At 44.5% G+C, this 17342-nt stretch overlaps 1 protein-coding gene across 9 annotated transcripts in view; it reads left to right on the top strand.

Annotated features, from left to right (window-relative positions):
• Positions 1-2869: 2869 nt before the first annotated feature.
• TMPRSS7 (transmembrane serine protease 7) overlaps positions 2870-17342 on the top strand; it is a 62991-nt gene continuing 48518 nt past the window's right edge. For 4 of the 9 annotated variants that reach the window (XR_005598984.1, XM_039539839.1, XM_039539824.1 and 1 more), the window contains exon 1: positions 5763-6201. Coding sequence is in view for 4 of the 9 variants with exons in the window: in XM_039539839.1 (XP_039395773.1) it covers positions 6070-6201 (132 nt within the window). In the remaining 5 variants the exon portion in view is untranslated. Of the gene's footprint in view, positions 2995-4334; positions 4539-5762; positions 6202-15488; positions 15586-16480; positions 16602-17342 lie in introns of those variants that run through there. The other 5 variants (XM_039539863.1, XM_039539855.1, XM_039539847.1 and 2 more) reach the window with 5 other exon arrangements.

Genomic DNA, 17342 nt, shown 5'->3' with positions numbered 1-17342 from the left:
TACTTCTGAAGCTTCAACCAGGGGCACACTCAAAGCTAGAGCCAAATTCAGCTCCTGAAGTAAGGTGGTGGGATTGCAATGGAGCTGCACAAGGGTTGAATTTTGGCTTATAATGTCAATCGTCTGACAAATGCTAGAAGTCTGTTATGAATTGAATTCTATCCCACACCTCTCCAGTGACAAAACCAATTAGTTCCAGCTAATGGAATGCACTGAGGGTCCAAGATAGGTGTGCCTTAGAGTAGTAAGTAACTAATGCCTTCCTTTTATAGAGAAGGAAACAGAAACAGGGGACTTGCTTGTGGGCACATGTGAGTTGATGATGATTTAGTGGATTAGACATGGTACCGGTCTTTAATCTTGAGGGAAACTGGCTCCCTCAGGGAAACAGGGCAAGTCTCTCCACCTCTCTGTACTTCAGTTTCCTCCTCCTCTATAAAATGAACAAATGAGATTTCCCTGTCTCCATAAGGGTGTCACAACTAAGGCCTAACTAATGCTGGTAAAGTGCTTTATTATTCTTGATTTAAATATTACAGCAGCATCAGGAGGCCTTGAGAGACATGAGGGCCTGATTGTGCTGGACAGAATCATAGAATATCAGGGTTGGAAGGGACCTCAGGAGGTCCTCTAGTCCAACCCCCAGACAGATTTTTGCCCTAGATCCCTGGATGGTCTCTTCAAGCATTGAGCTCACAACCCTGGGTTTAGCAGGCCAATGCTCAAACCACTGAGCTATCCCTCCTTCCTAGAGAGAGAGAGAGGTGTGTGTGTGTGTGTGTGTGTGTGTGTGTGTGTGTGTCACACACATGAGAACTGAGTCCAGGTTCAACCTATTTATAACAACAATGGAAAGGAAATGCACCCCATAGACATTCAATATAAAGTTCAGTCAGCTCAATTAAAGAGATGTCAAAGGGCAATTAAGGAAACATAAACTTGCATTAAATAACAAATAATGAAGGTGACCCACATGACAGACTTTGCTCATTAGGGTTGCCTGCAGCCTCCCAGCTGGATGTTTCTATAGATAACACCACCTACTCTTTGTAAGGAAGTGAGGAAAATACAGTGTTAACAGTAAGACAGTCCTGCTCCCTACCTTTGTGTTCGTTGCTCACTGTGTATTTTCACTGGTTGTTTTCAAAAGCCTAGTACTTAATCATGAGTCAATGACAATTGTGAATGTCTTGTACTGCAATGGAGATGGTGGCATCCAGGGAGGAAGGTTCCCAGAGCCCACAAAGGGACTGATTGAGGCATTGCAATGCCTAACTTTTAGGTGCCTAGAAAATCAGTGGAACACCACAGTGATCCACAAAGCCCGAGTGTGGGCACCTGGACTCTCTATACAATGCAGGGGGGGAGATAGGTGCCTAAGAATATGATCTGCTAGGCAGGGTGATGCAGACAAGAAGGGTATGTTTTAGGCTCCACCCCTCTCAGGGAGCTGGGTGCTTAAATCCAGGCCCCAGGAAGGTGCTTATCTTTGCTTGACATCCACAGCTAGGAACCTCTTTACTCATGCAGCTTAGATGCCTAAGCCAGGGGAAGGGGCTTTGAACCCAGGGTCTGCCATTTCATAGGTGGGTGCAATAACTACCAGACGATAAAGTTAGTCTCACTCATATGCTCTGGCCCAGTGTCTGTTTAAATATTTGTATACATTGGGAACGCTTCAACAGGACAGCTTGAGGGAAAGCCCATAGCCTAGTGGTTAGGGCACTTTTCTGAGATAGAGGAGACCTCCTGTTCAAATCCCTTCTCCCCATTGGAGGAGGAGAGGAGGAGAATGGAATCTGGGTCTCTTACATCCCAGGTGCATGCTCTTACCACTGGGCTAAAAGTCATAGGGTGGGTACCATCACCACCAACTGGATTGTGAATGGTACGTGACCTGGTGGGCATGCTCTGAGCATCCTACCTGATTGGGCCACACAGGAAAGATAGATGGGGGGCGAATGCTTGCCTAGTTTGTGGCTCACATTTGGGCTTCTTGTGATAGAGTTGTCTGGGTGCCTAGAGGGAAGCATTATGCACATGCCCAGAGACAGAAACGTAGGCACCTAGGGAATTTTACAGTGAAAATTTAGGTGCTGAATGAGCTTAGGTTCTTATAGGGTTAGATGGTAGCTGAGTGTGTGTGCGTGTGTGTGTGCAGGAGGGGGTTGTGGATCGCAGGGGTGCTTAAAACTGGGATTTATGTACAGGTTTTGGTTCCCTAAATGCCTTTGTGGATCTGAGCCCATGATTTTGATAAGGCCCATATTGGAGAGTTGGTAGATCAGGATTTTATCCCCATCTCTTTGACCTTGGCCACATTGTTTTCTTTCTCTGCCTCAGTTTCCCCATATGTACAGTAATACTTATCTCACTGAGGTAGCATTAACTCATTAATGTTTACGAGTAGCTTCAATACTACAAAGATCTACATGCCAGAAATACCTAATAACCAGTAGGTACATTTAGCATTTAGAAACTGAGAGGGGAAGTACTGAAGCCTGCCAGAAATGCTGTCATATGTCCTGGGTCCCTGCTACTCTATAAAGTAAAAGAGGACCAGGGTACATCTTATTCAAAGGATTGCATTCCAGACTAAGGGAAGTGTCCAGAGGACCAAAAGCTGTTTACAGAGAGAGAGAGAGAGAGAGAGAGAGAGACATTCTGTCAGTCAGTGACAGGATAGCTGGCCTTTTAAGGGAGTCAAGGCCCAATCTACCTGTGTCGGGCTTCTTGAAGGGGAACAAATCTATTTTGGCCCACTTGTAAGCAATTAACTGTCAACCAGCCACCTAGGCAATTAACTGGCTAATGAGCCCCTGGGATTAATGCAAGGTTACCAGAGTTCAGCTGGAGGGTGATGCTTCCAGAAAGACTTGCTCCCAGTGATAGAGAAAATAGGGTCTAGCTGCAGAGAAGCTGGGTGAGGCCTACTGAGACCCAAAGCATCACTAAGCTCCAGGAGTAGAGCTGTGAACTCTCTAGCTGAGGAGTGTGAGTATGTTTTGCATGGTAACCCAGCTCTGAGAGGACAGCCAGCATCTTTTGAACGGGGGAGAGGATGCCTGTTGGTATTAGCCTCAGGGCCAGAAAATGGTTTGGAGTTGGGGGGGTCTAGCAAGGAGGGTTTTTTATTCTGTAAAAGGAGTTAATAAATGAGACCCCCACAAAGGAGGGGTTCTATTCTCTGTCCCCAGGTGTGAGTAAATCATTGCAAGACTGAAAGAGGGCAGCTGGTCTGCAAGGTCATACTGTGTCCCAAAGGGATGTGCTCAAGGATGCTATCCTGCCCCAGTAAATGCAAACACTAGCACTCACTGCATAACTAAACTGTTAAGGAAAATTAATCTATTGTAGCTGCACCATCAAGATTGTCTTGAGTAGGGCTCTGTGTCTGAGACTGAAGGTGACCAAATTTAGGGATGGGGAGGGGGTTGCAGAGTGTTGGTTGTGGCACACGTCTTGTGCACAGTATGCTTTTAATCAATGCTTTCCAACCTAACAAAGCTTGCTAAGTTACATAAATAACACCTTGCATGGTTTAAAACCAAGTATGAAAAGCAAAAAAGAGAACCCAATGCCTGTCTCAGCTTCTGGGGAAATGCCATCCATTGATCACCCTCAGGCTAGACAGAAAAACAACTATCTAATTTTCTTTAAATTTCCCTACACCCATCCCTGAAAAACTCACTGCCCAGCTGTTACTAAGCCTGAAGAATAGCAGACCAAGAGGTTGTGTGGGCAGGAGGAGTTATTAACCACTGTAAAGGGAGGAATGGGCTCAGCCAGAGAGAGATTTCTGAGCTCTCACCTTGCAGTGTTTCTGTGATGCATGCAGTTGTGACCTTAAAATGAAGATATAATGCTGCTTCAGAGCAGCAGAAATAAATGAGTCTGTCGTCCTAATGGATTTATAAATGGCATTAGAGAGGTGACCTTTATCTCTAATGAAATCTATATAGAATGGCTCTCTTTAGGAGAAATATTATTACTCTTCTATTCTGCCCCTGTAAATCCTATCAACAAGGATCCATAACAGGGGCCTGCCCATATAAAGCTCACTGCAGGGTAGGGGCCTCAGTCTACACTGTGCTTGGAGCCAAAATGGGGCCCTGAGACTGAGTGTGGCCTCTGAGAGCTACTGTAATACAAGCAAATAATAATATGAGGTGTTATCAGTAACACAGGTCAGTGGCATGGGGGAGGCCTATTCACAGAGCAGAGAATGTGAGGCTCCTTCCCATTGGGTAGCGGTATTCAGTCAAGATTGTGCAGCAGAGAGAAGTTCTCTCTCCATAGGGTGCAGATTCTTCCCTGTGTTTTGATATTAAAAGCCCTTATGCCAGGCCTATTTGAGGGAAGAGACTGTAGGGACGTGAAGGCTCAGAAGCTCTTAAACTGACATGAGACTAAAATGGAAAGAAGCGTTTGGAGAAAGACCTGTGACTATTCACTGATGGAGAGCCCAGGCCCAGTTGCCCAAACCTCGGAAGAAGTTGGACATTTGACACCTCACTAGCAAAAGGAGATGAGAAGAGGTGAGCTGGACACCTCCCCACTGTTCTTGCCACAGTACGTTACACGCATGGTCTTCTGTCTTTATTCATGGGTTCTAGCCCACGAAAGCTTATGCCCAAATGAATTTGTTAGTCTCTAAGGTGCCACAAGGACTCCTTGTTATTTGTCTTTATTCTGTGCTTTCAATTCTTACCAAGGTCTAGGAAGAGAGGAACACGTATCCCAGTGACTCATTTTAGTGGCACGTTTTCAAATAGGTGTCACCAGTAACCAACATTTCTTACTTCACCCCTTGATGTTTAATGCCCAGGATGATGACATAATCAGTGGCTGAATGAGAGGAAGAGTGGCTCAAGAGTTTGAGTGCTAGCTTGGCTTGTGACAGACCCATGTTCAATTCCTTGCTCTGCTACAGAATTCCACTGTGACTCTAAGCAAGCCAGTCCAGCCCCTCACAGGTATTTAGGCACCTAACTCCCAGTGACTTCAGTGGAAATTGAGGAGCTGGGCCTTAGCCTTGCTCTACCTCAGTTCCCTATCTGTACAATGGGGATAAGCATTCTTCCCAATGGGGGATTGTGAGGTTAAATGTGTTAGTGATGCTGGGGTGCACACATACTGTGGTGATGAGGACATGAAAGTATCTCAGAGAGGGCAATGCATCTGAACCAAGGAAAAATAAATAGGCGTGGTACTAGTTTAGAAGGAAATCAAGAAAACTGATAGTAATGTGTGGTCCCTCGGTGTAGTATGTCTACATGGCAAACCAGCCACTGAGGCTGAGGTTCACAGATAGCTGTGCAGACATTTGGTTGTGGGCTCTAAAACCCACCCAACTCTCTGGGCTTCGGATTCCAAGCTCCAGCCCAAGCCCTGCATGTCTATGTGGCTCTTTGTAGCATCACAACATGAGACCCATGAGCCCAAGTCTCTTTACCCAGGCTCTGAGACTTGCTGCTGCAGGATTTGACTTGCCATATTGTCCTACCCTTGTTGCTCCCTGAAGAGGAGACACCCCCTCCCCCTGACCTGCCAGTTCTTAGAAAGAGGCTATGCTGAACCAGCCAGTGGCATGGTGATGGTTGTGGTACTAAATCTAGAGTTTTCAGTGCCTTTGCCTGGAAGAGTCTCCTGTGATGAGGCAATTGGGTACAGCTGAAACTAATTAGGCCTATCCTTGTATACCTTGAAATGCTGTGGGGGTGGGTATGTACAGATTGTTTTGCAGGCATTGGGCATTTGAGAGTAGAACATGGCCAGAGACTTAATTCTACTTTTAGTTGAACAAAAATTTCTCAAGCATTTAGAAGCCTGAGGGAGAATTCATTTTGTGGAAGGGGTGGTTAAGCTGGGTCTACTGTGAACTTTCTGTTATGGGAATGATATTGGAACTGTACCTTCAAGTGGCTTAGTTTCCGAGATAAGAAGTCTGGGGGTGAGGGGTGCTGCAGAAGCTCATATTCTGTTAGACAGAGGTAGTTGGGGATCTGCATCACTAAGTATGGAGGATTTCTGGGCCCGTAGTGATTACTGACCACCACAGTGTGGAACATGGCTGTGCCAAGCAGCGTATCTGTAGGTCCCATGAAATATAGTACATCTATTCAGTGGCTAGGACTTGTTTCCCTTAACAGGCATTGTACTGTGTTGAAATTAATCAGCCAGATGCTCTGGGAGATGACCGTGAGTAACTTAGTGCCTGCTCAGAGAGTGTGTCTGCATGTTATTGTAAGCAGTTAGTTGCTTCATGTTTCTTATATTAAATAGGGGATTTGGAATTGGAACCCATTTTTCACTTTGCCTGGTTCGCACGATATGTGTCTAGTAGGGTATGAAATGTGTTGGGCTAGTAGTGCAATAGTCTTGGGTGTGTTTCCACATGGATGTCTGTTTTCAGTGGGAATGAGGGTGCAGAGAACACTTCAAAGTAGCCATAAGCATTACTTCATTTGGTGTTTCCTGGTGCAGTCCCTTCTACTGAGGAGCTTGCTTGATGGTGAAAACCTTGCTGAGGGTAAAACTCTTAAGAGCTGAAATTTATGAAATAACAGGGTGCAGAGACTCTGCAGCTGTTTTAGGGGTCACTGGGAGTCTGAGTTCAGCACTTTGTAAGGTTAGGGCCCCAAATGCTAGATGTAGATGGCATCTCAGCTATCACAAGTGCATATGGTTGGAGAGGATGAGTGGTTTTAAGGAACAAGTTTGCAGGACCTATGCTCTTTGGAATCATAGTTTCAGACCCCAAGAAATTTAACTCACTCACATGATGAAAGGAACTTTTCTCTGTGCGATTTTCAGAGAGACTTTGAAATTAAGGGTTTGTCTGTTTTGCCTCAAACCCCCTCCCCTCCCTGTCCCCCCCCCCAAAAAAATCCTGTTACACATTTTGCAAAAGTAATACTTAGTCCTAAGCGTCTGTGGCCAAAAACATCTTGTTCTCCAACTCTGTGACCTGGGCTGGCTTGCAGCTGTTCCTTATGTCAGATATAGCTGTGTTACAGTATGGAATGGACAATATAGAGTATATGAAATGCTTTGGGCTAAGAGATGCCCCATCAATGTAAAATACATTATGCTTTAGACTAGGTGTATGTGGAATCATAAATATAACTACCATCAACTTCCTGTGAATAAACAGCAGTCACATGAATTAAGGAAATCATTGAAGTAGGCTTTTATGCTAATGGATTCTGAGCCCTTATTGTTACCAAATGATTCCCAACAAGTGGAATGATCACATCCTTTATTGTAATGTACAGTATTTTGAATGTTTTCCTGGAGTGTGAGGACTGAAAACAAAATGATCAACTCTGGTTGAACATGTTCATTACTTATGCTTTCCAAAGAGCGATCATCAAACCAGTCATGCTGCAAATCAGCTCTTTAGAAATATCATGAATTTCATTTTTAGATGTATGTTTTAAGCATTAATTCTGAATTATGGCCATCCCACTACTATGATGTAAAATCACAATGGTGGATGTATATGTGTATGCATCACTATTGTGGATGCATGCGTGTATCTCACTTTAATGGTAGAACACGTTCTGTATTTGAAATGACATTCTCTATGATGAGTCCCTTAAGAATTTTTGTTAGATGCAGATAAATGAGCCCAGGGTGTATTTAATAGAAGTGATGGTGCTGGTGTCCTTCTGCCAAGTATAGAGGCAGCCGCCATTAGTTCCAAAGTATGGAAGAATGAGATTTCATTGCTCTGAGTATTGTTTGGTTTTAGTAAGACTGTGTACTGGCTTTATGAAATGAATTGCAAAGCCAATCAGATCTGCAAAACTGAATTTTTATTTCTAAATGTACCGGAGGTTAATATTTTCTGGAAGAAACAGCTTTATTTTCAGTAGGTCTGCACTAAGAAAATGATGCAATTCCCTGTTTGATGTGACATCTGTTTAAAAGGACACAGCTCAATCTGGGCTTCAGACATAAATACTGTATCTTAAGCTTAAAACCAATAGGAATGTTCTAAAACCTATTTTAAAAATTAATAAAATTCCTTGAAGTGTTAGTTTGCATTGCTTCTGGGTTCTCAACTACAGCAATCTATAAACACAAGTGAAACTGCTTGGGTTACTTTTACTGACAGGGCTAAATGAAATCCACAAGATAAACACTCTGTGTAGGTAATGGTATATCAGCTAGATTATCTGTTCACAGCTAACAGTTTACAATGTAGAGAATGCTCTATAATGTCTAAGCTACAGTTCCTAGATTTATCGTTGAGCTTCTGAACAAAATTGGGCACAAGATCCATGTGAAAAGTAGAAAAACACAAGTTTTTCCAATAACTAAACCCAGCTATTTTATGTAGTTAAAGAATTGCTTTACCCTAAACTATGACGGCAGAGGTCGATATGGCTATACTATAGCAGCACAGGTAGGTAGCTGTAGAGTAGATGCTGCCTATGTCAGAAGGGGCCTCCGTGAGCCAGTAGTTAGGCTGAATTCTTCCATCGACTTGGCTGCATATACAGTGTGAGCAAGGAAGAATATCCTGCAAAATACAGTGAGGACCATGGGTCTATATGTAAGTGTGTGACCCAGAGAGAATGGTCAGAAACAGCATTCAGTAGGCAGCATGATTGTTGGAAATGCGGAGAAAAGAAAGTTTCCAAAAATGTGGCTTATAAATATCTTTGTTAGTTCAAGCTGCTTTCTGACTGGCTATTGCCAGGACAAGAACTTGGTAAGTGCATGTGTCGAGGGAGGCGTATTAATTTTTTTTTTAAATGAGGTATTTACCTGTTCCGGCACGGTTAGTATTCTACCATAGCAATAGTATGAGCTGTGTAAATTAACTATGACTAGAAAGAACCAGCCATGCAAGGTGTAGCTTTAGCATGCAGCCTAGCTAATGCCTGGAAATGCAAACCACTGTTGTGTACTGTTAGATATTTTCTTAGCAAAGTCATAATCTTGCAAGGTGCTGGGCATCCTCCTCTCCTAGATTCTGACCCTGCCAAGACTTGGGTATATGCTTAGGTTTACACGCACAAGTAGCCCCATAGACTTCAATGACAGTATTCAAGTGCTTCATTTTACACATATATGGAAGTTGTTGCAGGACTGGGGCCTCTACTGACTGACCTGGAATTCCATGGTAGGCGTGGGCCCATCAATAGCTCTTGTGTAAAATGAAGCATTTATTGGTCTCATCTGGTCCAGCTAACTAAAACCACATAATTACAGCTTTATTCAGCTTGACACACATGCCTAAAACCCCCAGGGATGAGCAATGGGTTTACTAGGTGTTCTGTTAGAAGAGGGAGGGTCCAGCTGCATTTATGGAGGGGGGGAAAAAAACCACCTCTAGTAATGGAAACTTACTTATGTAATATCTGACCATTTTAAGCCTCTTCTACTATCCTAGAATGTTTGAAGGGTTTCTCACCATTTCCGTTCTCATGTGTGCCTTTGATCAAAACTCCTGTTTCCACCAAACGTTTTCAGTGTGAACACCTAATATGTCATCCAGTGAGGATGAAAATACTGAGATACAGACTGTTTGGGATGTGCGTGTCTCTCTCTCTGTATCTATGACAGAAGCGTTATAGGTCTGTGCATAGAACCCCAGCTCCTGGAGGAAGATGAGTTTTCTTTGCGTTTTGGACATTTTCTAGCCCTCATAGTGTGGAAGCAAAGCTCGATGGTGATCTAATGGTAACCAACACCTGACTGAATGTACAGAGAGCATGATTCCCTGAGGGGGCACCAACAACGCATCTACTCCAGCAGAAGACTGTGTGTGGTGGAGGTCCTTGCTGCTCCCAGTCCATGATAGTTCTCTTGGGGGGAGGGGACTGAGGTCATGTGAGTGAGGGATTAAGACTTTCCTTGTGGGGGATCTCTTCCATGCTATCTGATTTCCCCAATCTGGGAAATGTCTGATTAAATCATTGGTGGTCTCTTCTTGTTTGGCTAGTTAAAGGGCAAATAGAACACCAGATACGACACCCAGGCTCTGAAGGAGGGTAAAATCCTGTGCAGATCAGAAGAATGTGTTAGGAAACAGAAAACTTGCCCTGCTGATGAGAAATGCACCATCTTCTGCCAAGAACAAAATTATCCCATTCCCAGTTGGTGTTTCTGTGACACTGCAGTGCTCTGCCAGCGGAGAAGCAAACAAATGGTTTTGTTAAGAAAAGCCATTTGTAGAGTCGAATAATGAACTGCTGTTGCTGGAAGCTGAATACTTGAGGGATCTGAACTTGTCATGGAGCAGAAACAATGGATTTGCTTAGAGCAGAGGTGGGCAAACTATGGCCCGTGGGCCACATCCAGCCCGCGGGACCATCCTGTCTGGCCCCTGAGCTCCTGGCCAGGGAGGCTACCCCTGGCCCCTCCCCTGCTTTCCCCTCTCCCCTGCAGCCATGTTGCCATGTGAGCAGTGCCCTGGGCAGTGGGGCTGCGTGCTCATGCAAGGCAGTGTGGCAGTCTGTTTGGCTCCGGCCAGGAGGCACGGCTCCAGACATGCTGCTCTGAGTGGCATGGTAAGGGGGTTGGGTATGGAGAAGGGGGTCTTGGGGGGCAGTCAGGGGACAGGGAGCAGGCGGCGGTTGGATGGGGCAGAGGTTCGGGGAGGGGATGGGTAACAGGAAGGATTGGATAGGGGGTGGGGTGCCAGGGGTCCTGTCAGGGGGTGGGGGTATGGATAGGGGTTGGGGCAGTCAGGGAACAGGGAGCGGGAGGATTGGATAGGGGGTGGGGTCCCAGGAGGGGGTGGTCAGGGGACAAGGAGCGGGGGAGGTTGGAGGTTCTGAGAAGGGCAGTCAGGGGGTGGAAAGTGGGAGGGGTTGGATGGGGGCAGGGGCCAGGCTGTTCAGGGGGCACAGCCTTCCCTACCTGGCCCTCCATACAGTTTCGTACCCCGATGTGGCCCTTGGGCCACAAAGTTTGCCCACCCCTGGCCTAGAGAGACTGTGTAGAAGGTGGGTGGAGGAAGGAGATTTTCCATCCATGAACCAGAGCTTATACAGAAGGTAACAGACATGATCTGGAAACCAAGTGCTGGGTGTTGAAGTTCAACTGTCAAGCAGTTGAGACCAAATTGTGGGTCACTGCTTAAACGTTTCACAACGTATAATACAAATAGAAATGTTGGCATGAATTGGGATAAAACTGTGGCAAAAAAGTTAAGACAAATGGAAATATGATTCTTCAGGTCTAGAACTTCAAACACTGGGTCACTGCATGAGAACTACTATATTTGTACTATGGTAGCCTCGCCTTTAGACACCAACTGGGTCTCAGCCCCACTCTGCTAGGTGCTGTACAAACACATTTTATGATGATCCACGTGTTGCAGAGCTCATAATATAGGCAGACCAGAGAGAAATAGGACTCGACTGACAGAAGTGGTAAACATACGTAATGTGTGAAAAGTACAGAACTGGCTACTTCCCCTCCCACTCTTTTTACACTTCCCCAGACCTAGGTCCTACTTTCTGCTGTATGGGTGTGAAACACTGACAATCAAAAATTGCCTCTGATCACCTACTTACCTCACAAGAAGGTGCTCTGGTGGTTGGGGGAAGGGTGGCTACCATATGTAATTTGGCCAAAAATCTATCTAGGCCTGCGGTCTACCTACTTCTTGCATATCTTTCTGGATTATAAAGACAGAAGGGACTACTGTGATCTTCGAGTCTGACCTCTTGCATAACACAGGCCATAAGATTTACCTGGATTAATTACTCTATGAACTAGAGCAGATGTACATGTTTCTAAAAAACATCCAATCTTGATTTTTAAAGATTCCCAGTAATGGGGTATCTACCACAGCCTTTGCAAAGCTGTTTAAAAATAATTGTGCCTTATTTCTAGTCTGAATTTGTCTAGCTTCAGCTTCTAGCCATTGAGTCTTGTTACACCTTTCTCTGCTAGACTGATTTTTCCTGTATTAACAGATTTCTGTTCTCCATGGAGGTACACAGGCCTACATGGAATATCCACAAAGAAATTTAGGCTCCTATCTTCCATTTACTTGAAACTCACTTGTGGATTTGGGCCTTATAGGCTGATCAAGTCCCCAATAACCTTTTCTCTGATTGAGCTCCTTGAGTCATCTATTCAGCTTTATCGGTATAAGGCATGTTTTCCAATCCTTTAATCATTCTCATGGGTCTTCTCTGAACCTTCTCCAATTTATCAACCTCTTTCTTGAACTGTGGACACTGACTCTGGTGTATATATGTGGTTCACAGCACATTCCTGAGGGAAGCAGATGGCTGGCTGTGTGGCCTCTCCTTCGTACCCTGACAGCAGAAAATGAAACAGAAGAGTTCTTCCCTGCCGTGGAAGCTGAGTGAAATTACTGTAGAGCAGTGCTTCTCAAAGTCGGGCCGCCGCTTGTTCAGGGAAAGCCCCTGGTGGGCCGGGCCGGTTTGTTTACCTGCCCTGTCCGCAGGTTCAGCCGATCGCAGCTCCCACTGTCCATGGTTCGCCGCTCCAGGCCAATGGGGGCTGCAGGAAGGGCGGACAGCACATCCCTCGGCCCGTGCCACTTCCCGCAGCCCCCATTGGCCTGGAGCGGTGAACTGCGGCCAGTGGGAGCCTCAATCAGCCGAACCTGTGGACGTGGCAGGTAAACAAATCGGCCCGGACTGCCAGGGGCTTTCCCTGAACAAGCGGCGAACAGGCTTTGAGAAGCAATGCTGTAAAGCACTTGGATGGTAACATCAGGAGGGATGTTACCATCACATAGAAACCTATGTGAGGGAGGAGAAAGTTTAGGGCGTTCTGTATTAAAATCTCCTTAATCTATTCCTTGATTCCAAGCTGGCAGAGCTGTTGCTTTGGTTTATCCTTATGTGATTTCACCGTTCATTCAGGGATGTCCTAAGGCTGGTGTTGTCCTATGGCAGGTGGTCAGATTAGATCACCGTGGTCCCTTTTGGCCTTGGAACCTATGAGTAAGTGCTCCGAAGATCTTGCCAAAGTCTTTAGAAATATCAGGTCCTTGCTTCATTGTTTCAGCTTAAAGTGGAAACAAGCTCCCTTCTATATAGGAGTTTATATGATGCACGTCACCCTAATACGATACACAAAGAAAACAAAAGGAAGAAGATGGGGTTGAAGGAAAAGGCAATTCAGAGTTTACTGGGGGCCTGTTGGTCGGCAGAATTGGACAGGGATTTAATCAAGGCAGAACTTGCAATGGAGTGGTTTCCTTCCAGGCATATTAAAGCAACTTCACATTCACTTCGGTGAAAGAGTCAAATTCCAGAGACAACTGCAGGGTGGCACAAAGGTATTTACAGTTTGGTCAGGACACTAATGTTGTGCATGCTCTGATATCTATGGGAAATGCCCTGGGATCTTTTATAAGTAAGGCCCTACTTGAATTGCAGGATAATTGTCAAATAATTGCAGCTGAGTTGTGGACAAGACATGGAAAAGTAACAATGGGCCATTATTTGTGATCATTTGGAAAAGCTGATAGCAGGAGCCTCACCATGTGCAGTGCTGATGGCAGGGTGCTCCTGCTGTCAAAATTGTGGTGGAAACCTAGTATTGCAGGATTGGCAATATCATGAATTTATTAGGGTCTTATTTGGAACCTCAGTTCTGACAAGTGGTGGAGGCGTGAGCAGAATAGTACCTCTCAACACCAGTTTGGGGTATTGATTTACCAGAAAGGAGGTCACCTACAATAAATCACTGATACCCACACACTGTAGCTTATGGACGTTCTCGGCATGTCTCCTATTGAAGTTCTAACCAGGCCTGACCTTTCTAAACTTGTGCAATTGAGTAGAAAGAACTCGAGCTTGTATGTCAGCACATCTTCACCAGCTGAAAGACTAGAAAGGCTTTGCTGGGCAGTATGAATAGCATCTTACAGGAGACTTCTCCAAACCATTCACATTCTTCTTGTGAAATAAATGAAAATTTTATCATTGACTTCACTGAGATGGTGTCATGGCAATGCTGAGCTCCTTGGAAAATCCTACTTTTACGTTCTGGAAAGTGCAGCAAATCCCATAGCAAGGTGTGATGGGGTGTGACTCACCACTGCAGTGCCCCCTACTGGCTGGCTGGGGAATTAGCACTACTCCCTCTTCCAATGGTGTCTCACCTGCTGTCACCTCTGTTCCTGGACCCATGTCACTCCCAAGGTGTCCTCTTCAGTGACATTGCCCTCTGGCTGTGTCACACTCTGTTCTCCCCCTTTCAGGGGAACCTGCAGTCTACTGTCTAGCCACTTCCTTCAGTGATAAATTGCAGCCTACGGTCTAGCCACTTCCTTCAGTGGCTCCAGCACCCTCTTTGCCCTTGTATCAGGGCCTCAGTCTGCAGATCCCAGTGGCCTGTCAGGAGCTGCCTTTAGCTCTCTGGGTCTTTGCCTGCAGCACTGTGGTTCGCCACTCCAGGCCAATGGGGGCTGTGGGAAGCGGCAGCCAGCACATCCCTCAGCCCATGCCACTTCCCGCAGCCCCCATTGGCCTGGAGCGGCAAACCGCAGCCAGTGGGAGCTGCGATCGGGCGAACCTGTGGACACGGCAGGTAAACAAACCGCCCCGGCCACCACAGGCTTTCCCTGAACAAGCGGCGGCCCGGCTTTGAGAAGCACTGCTGTACGGGACAGAATTTTGCTTTATTTATGTCCAATCATTTTCACTCAAGTTATTGGCTGCTTTGCTGCACCTAGTCAATTGAAAATATGTAACTTCATATGAGTAACAGAGAAATCAAGAATAAAATCAGCTGGTGGGTGCAATAAGAGGCAAGTGATGCATAAATATTAACTGATTAACTCTGTCCTTGGAATGTCACAAAGAGATGAATGGGCACTTCATTGGGAAATGTGCTTGCTTGCCCTTCCTGCATTAACTGAAAATAATGGGATACAAATAACCAAACTCTGTTTTAAGTCTGTGCAACAGAGCTAATTGCTCTATTAGCACGCAGGGAAACTGCAGTGCAAGTCGGCCACTTTATTTCAGACTGTGTTCTGTCGACTATTGGCGTAGTGTCTGGATCTTTTTGACAGGGGATCGATAGCTTTTCATTCCAGATGCCAATTGCCAAGATGGTGTTGTCTGTTAGAATATATTTTGTTTCATCAAAGGTCTTTGGGGAGAAGTCAAGCACCTTACTAAGTCAGAAAAGTGACAAGTTAACTAAGAGCTTAAGTGGTGCAGTGATGCCAGCTGCAGCCAGGAGCCCCAGGCCCTTTAAATCACTGCTGGAGCCCCAGGGCAGCTGCCCTCTTTGCCCCCCCCCCCCATCAGCGGTCCAGCTGGTATGGTCAGTACTTTCTTACCGGTGCACCTGACCAGACCGGCTTACTTTCACCTCTGAAAACGGTCTTAATAGGGCTTTATCTTCATCCTTTCTGTTGTTTGTAGTAATAAGTCATAAGTTGTTTTTTTTTTTCTAGGTTACCTAGGCATAATTGAGGCCAAGAGTTTACGTTTTCAATTTACATGGGTGAAAGCAGCTATGGTTACGTTAAGCTGAAAACTAACAGAAAGGAAACACAACATTTCTGCTTCAGGGTATAAGCCAATCCCTATCAGACAGATGTGGGAAGAATCTTACTTTTAGGTACATTGTACACTTTCTTCTGAATCATCTAGTACTGGTTACTGCCCGAAACAGTATACTGGATTAGACAGATTGTTAGTCTCAGCCACTCTCACTTTCTATGGAACCCTTTTCTGCAAGACTGTTGTTAGAAAGTCTGTCAAATTCTTAGTTCTTCCTTACCCATCCAGTGCTGGGGTACCTGTCTTTTTAATAGAGCTAAGTGAATAATTGCCCCTTTTTTGTGTGTGTTTTGGGAAGGCTGAACTGAAAAATCAGGGGCAAAAAAATCAGTTTGCTTCAGACCAAAATTACTACTTTCTTTCCTTCTTTCTTTCTTACTGTAACAACATTTTATCAGCTTTTCATTTCAGGTTTCAGTCATTCCCTTCCCCCGCCCCCCCCATCCCCTGTATTTTTTTGTTTTCTTTAAAAACAAACAAAAAAAACAACCCCCGCCCTCTAATTTTTTCAAGTGAGCAGCTGTATAAAAAGGACTGAAATGAATGGTTTCAACTTTTTTGGCAATTTGACCAGGGTTTGCAAATAGCTTTTGCCAAATTTTACTTTTTCATGGAAAACATTAATAGAGATTTATCTTTGAAGAAGATTTAAGGAATCTCCAAATGTTATCACGAATAGTGAGTTTCTTTTAGTACATTTATAACATCATTGGACATTATACCTTACTCACAGGAGATATTGAAATAATTCACCATTTAGAAACACAGATAGCTGTTGTAGATAAACCTCCAAACATTTGGAGACTAAAGTTACTTGATAGTGTCCTTTTAATGCTCACAACAGAGCAACAAGGCAGATGAAATTACAATTGGAAATTCATGAATGTAAATTGATGCCTTCCTTAGCAAGTTGTCCTGGACACTGGTACCAGTTCTCCTTAGAACAGAGCTGTGAATATGGCCTAGGAATAGGTGCAGCGTCTCTTTTAAACCTGGAGTGAACTAGACAAGTAAATCTCCAGAATGGATGAACAAAACAGTCACGCGTCCGCCAAACCTGAAGATGACCTAAGTGTACGTAGGTGATTTAAGTGCCCTCCACTATTGTACCAGACCTGTGCACTGTGCGTAGAGGGTTAAACTTATTCATAAATTGACAACCTCTAAATTTTTATTGTTAATTTTGTTTTATCACTTTGAATTAACAAGTCAATCTATTCTCCTGTCTTCTGATGCATTGCAATGAGCATTTACTGACAGAATTGAAATGTCTATATAACAGTATGTAAGGGTTAGACTGGTTTCATGACAAGGAGCAGGTTTCTGCTAAGAAATCTATTTCCAGGAAAGAAATCCAGCATTTATCTAAGTATAGCTACCTTTCAAATGTATAACTAAGGCTATCACTGCACTGGAGATTACATGTGGCAGAAAGAATGAGGAGTCATTAAATAATTTAGTGTATTGTGATACTTAAATTGCTTTATTAGCTGAACTGCATTATATAGTGCAAAAATTGACCAGAAGCAGGAGAAAGTTGCATGGTTTGAATAAAATAGAAAACCTAATCCACAATGTTTTAAACTCTTAGTGCTTCTATTACTATGAAATGTTTTGGCTTAAACTAAATAACTCTTCTCAGTAAATCATAGTGTATAAATATACAGCTTAGCCATTAGTGCTGCTGTTATCAACTCGGTGTTCTGGCATTATGCACAAAAGCTTGCCATGCACAGAAGACTTGATACATTAAGTTAATTTTTTTTCCAGATAAAATGATGGTAGCTAACAGACTGATCAACAAGTCTGAAGTAT

The sequence above is a fragment of the Mauremys reevesii genome, linkage group 1 (genome assembly GCF_016161935.1).
Source record: "Mauremys reevesii isolate NIE-2019 linkage group 1, ASM1616193v1, whole genome shotgun sequence".
Classification (NCBI taxonomy): domain Eukaryota; kingdom Metazoa; phylum Chordata; order Testudines; family Geoemydidae; genus Mauremys; species Mauremys reevesii.
This window is presented reverse-complemented; position numbering and strand designations above follow the sequence as displayed.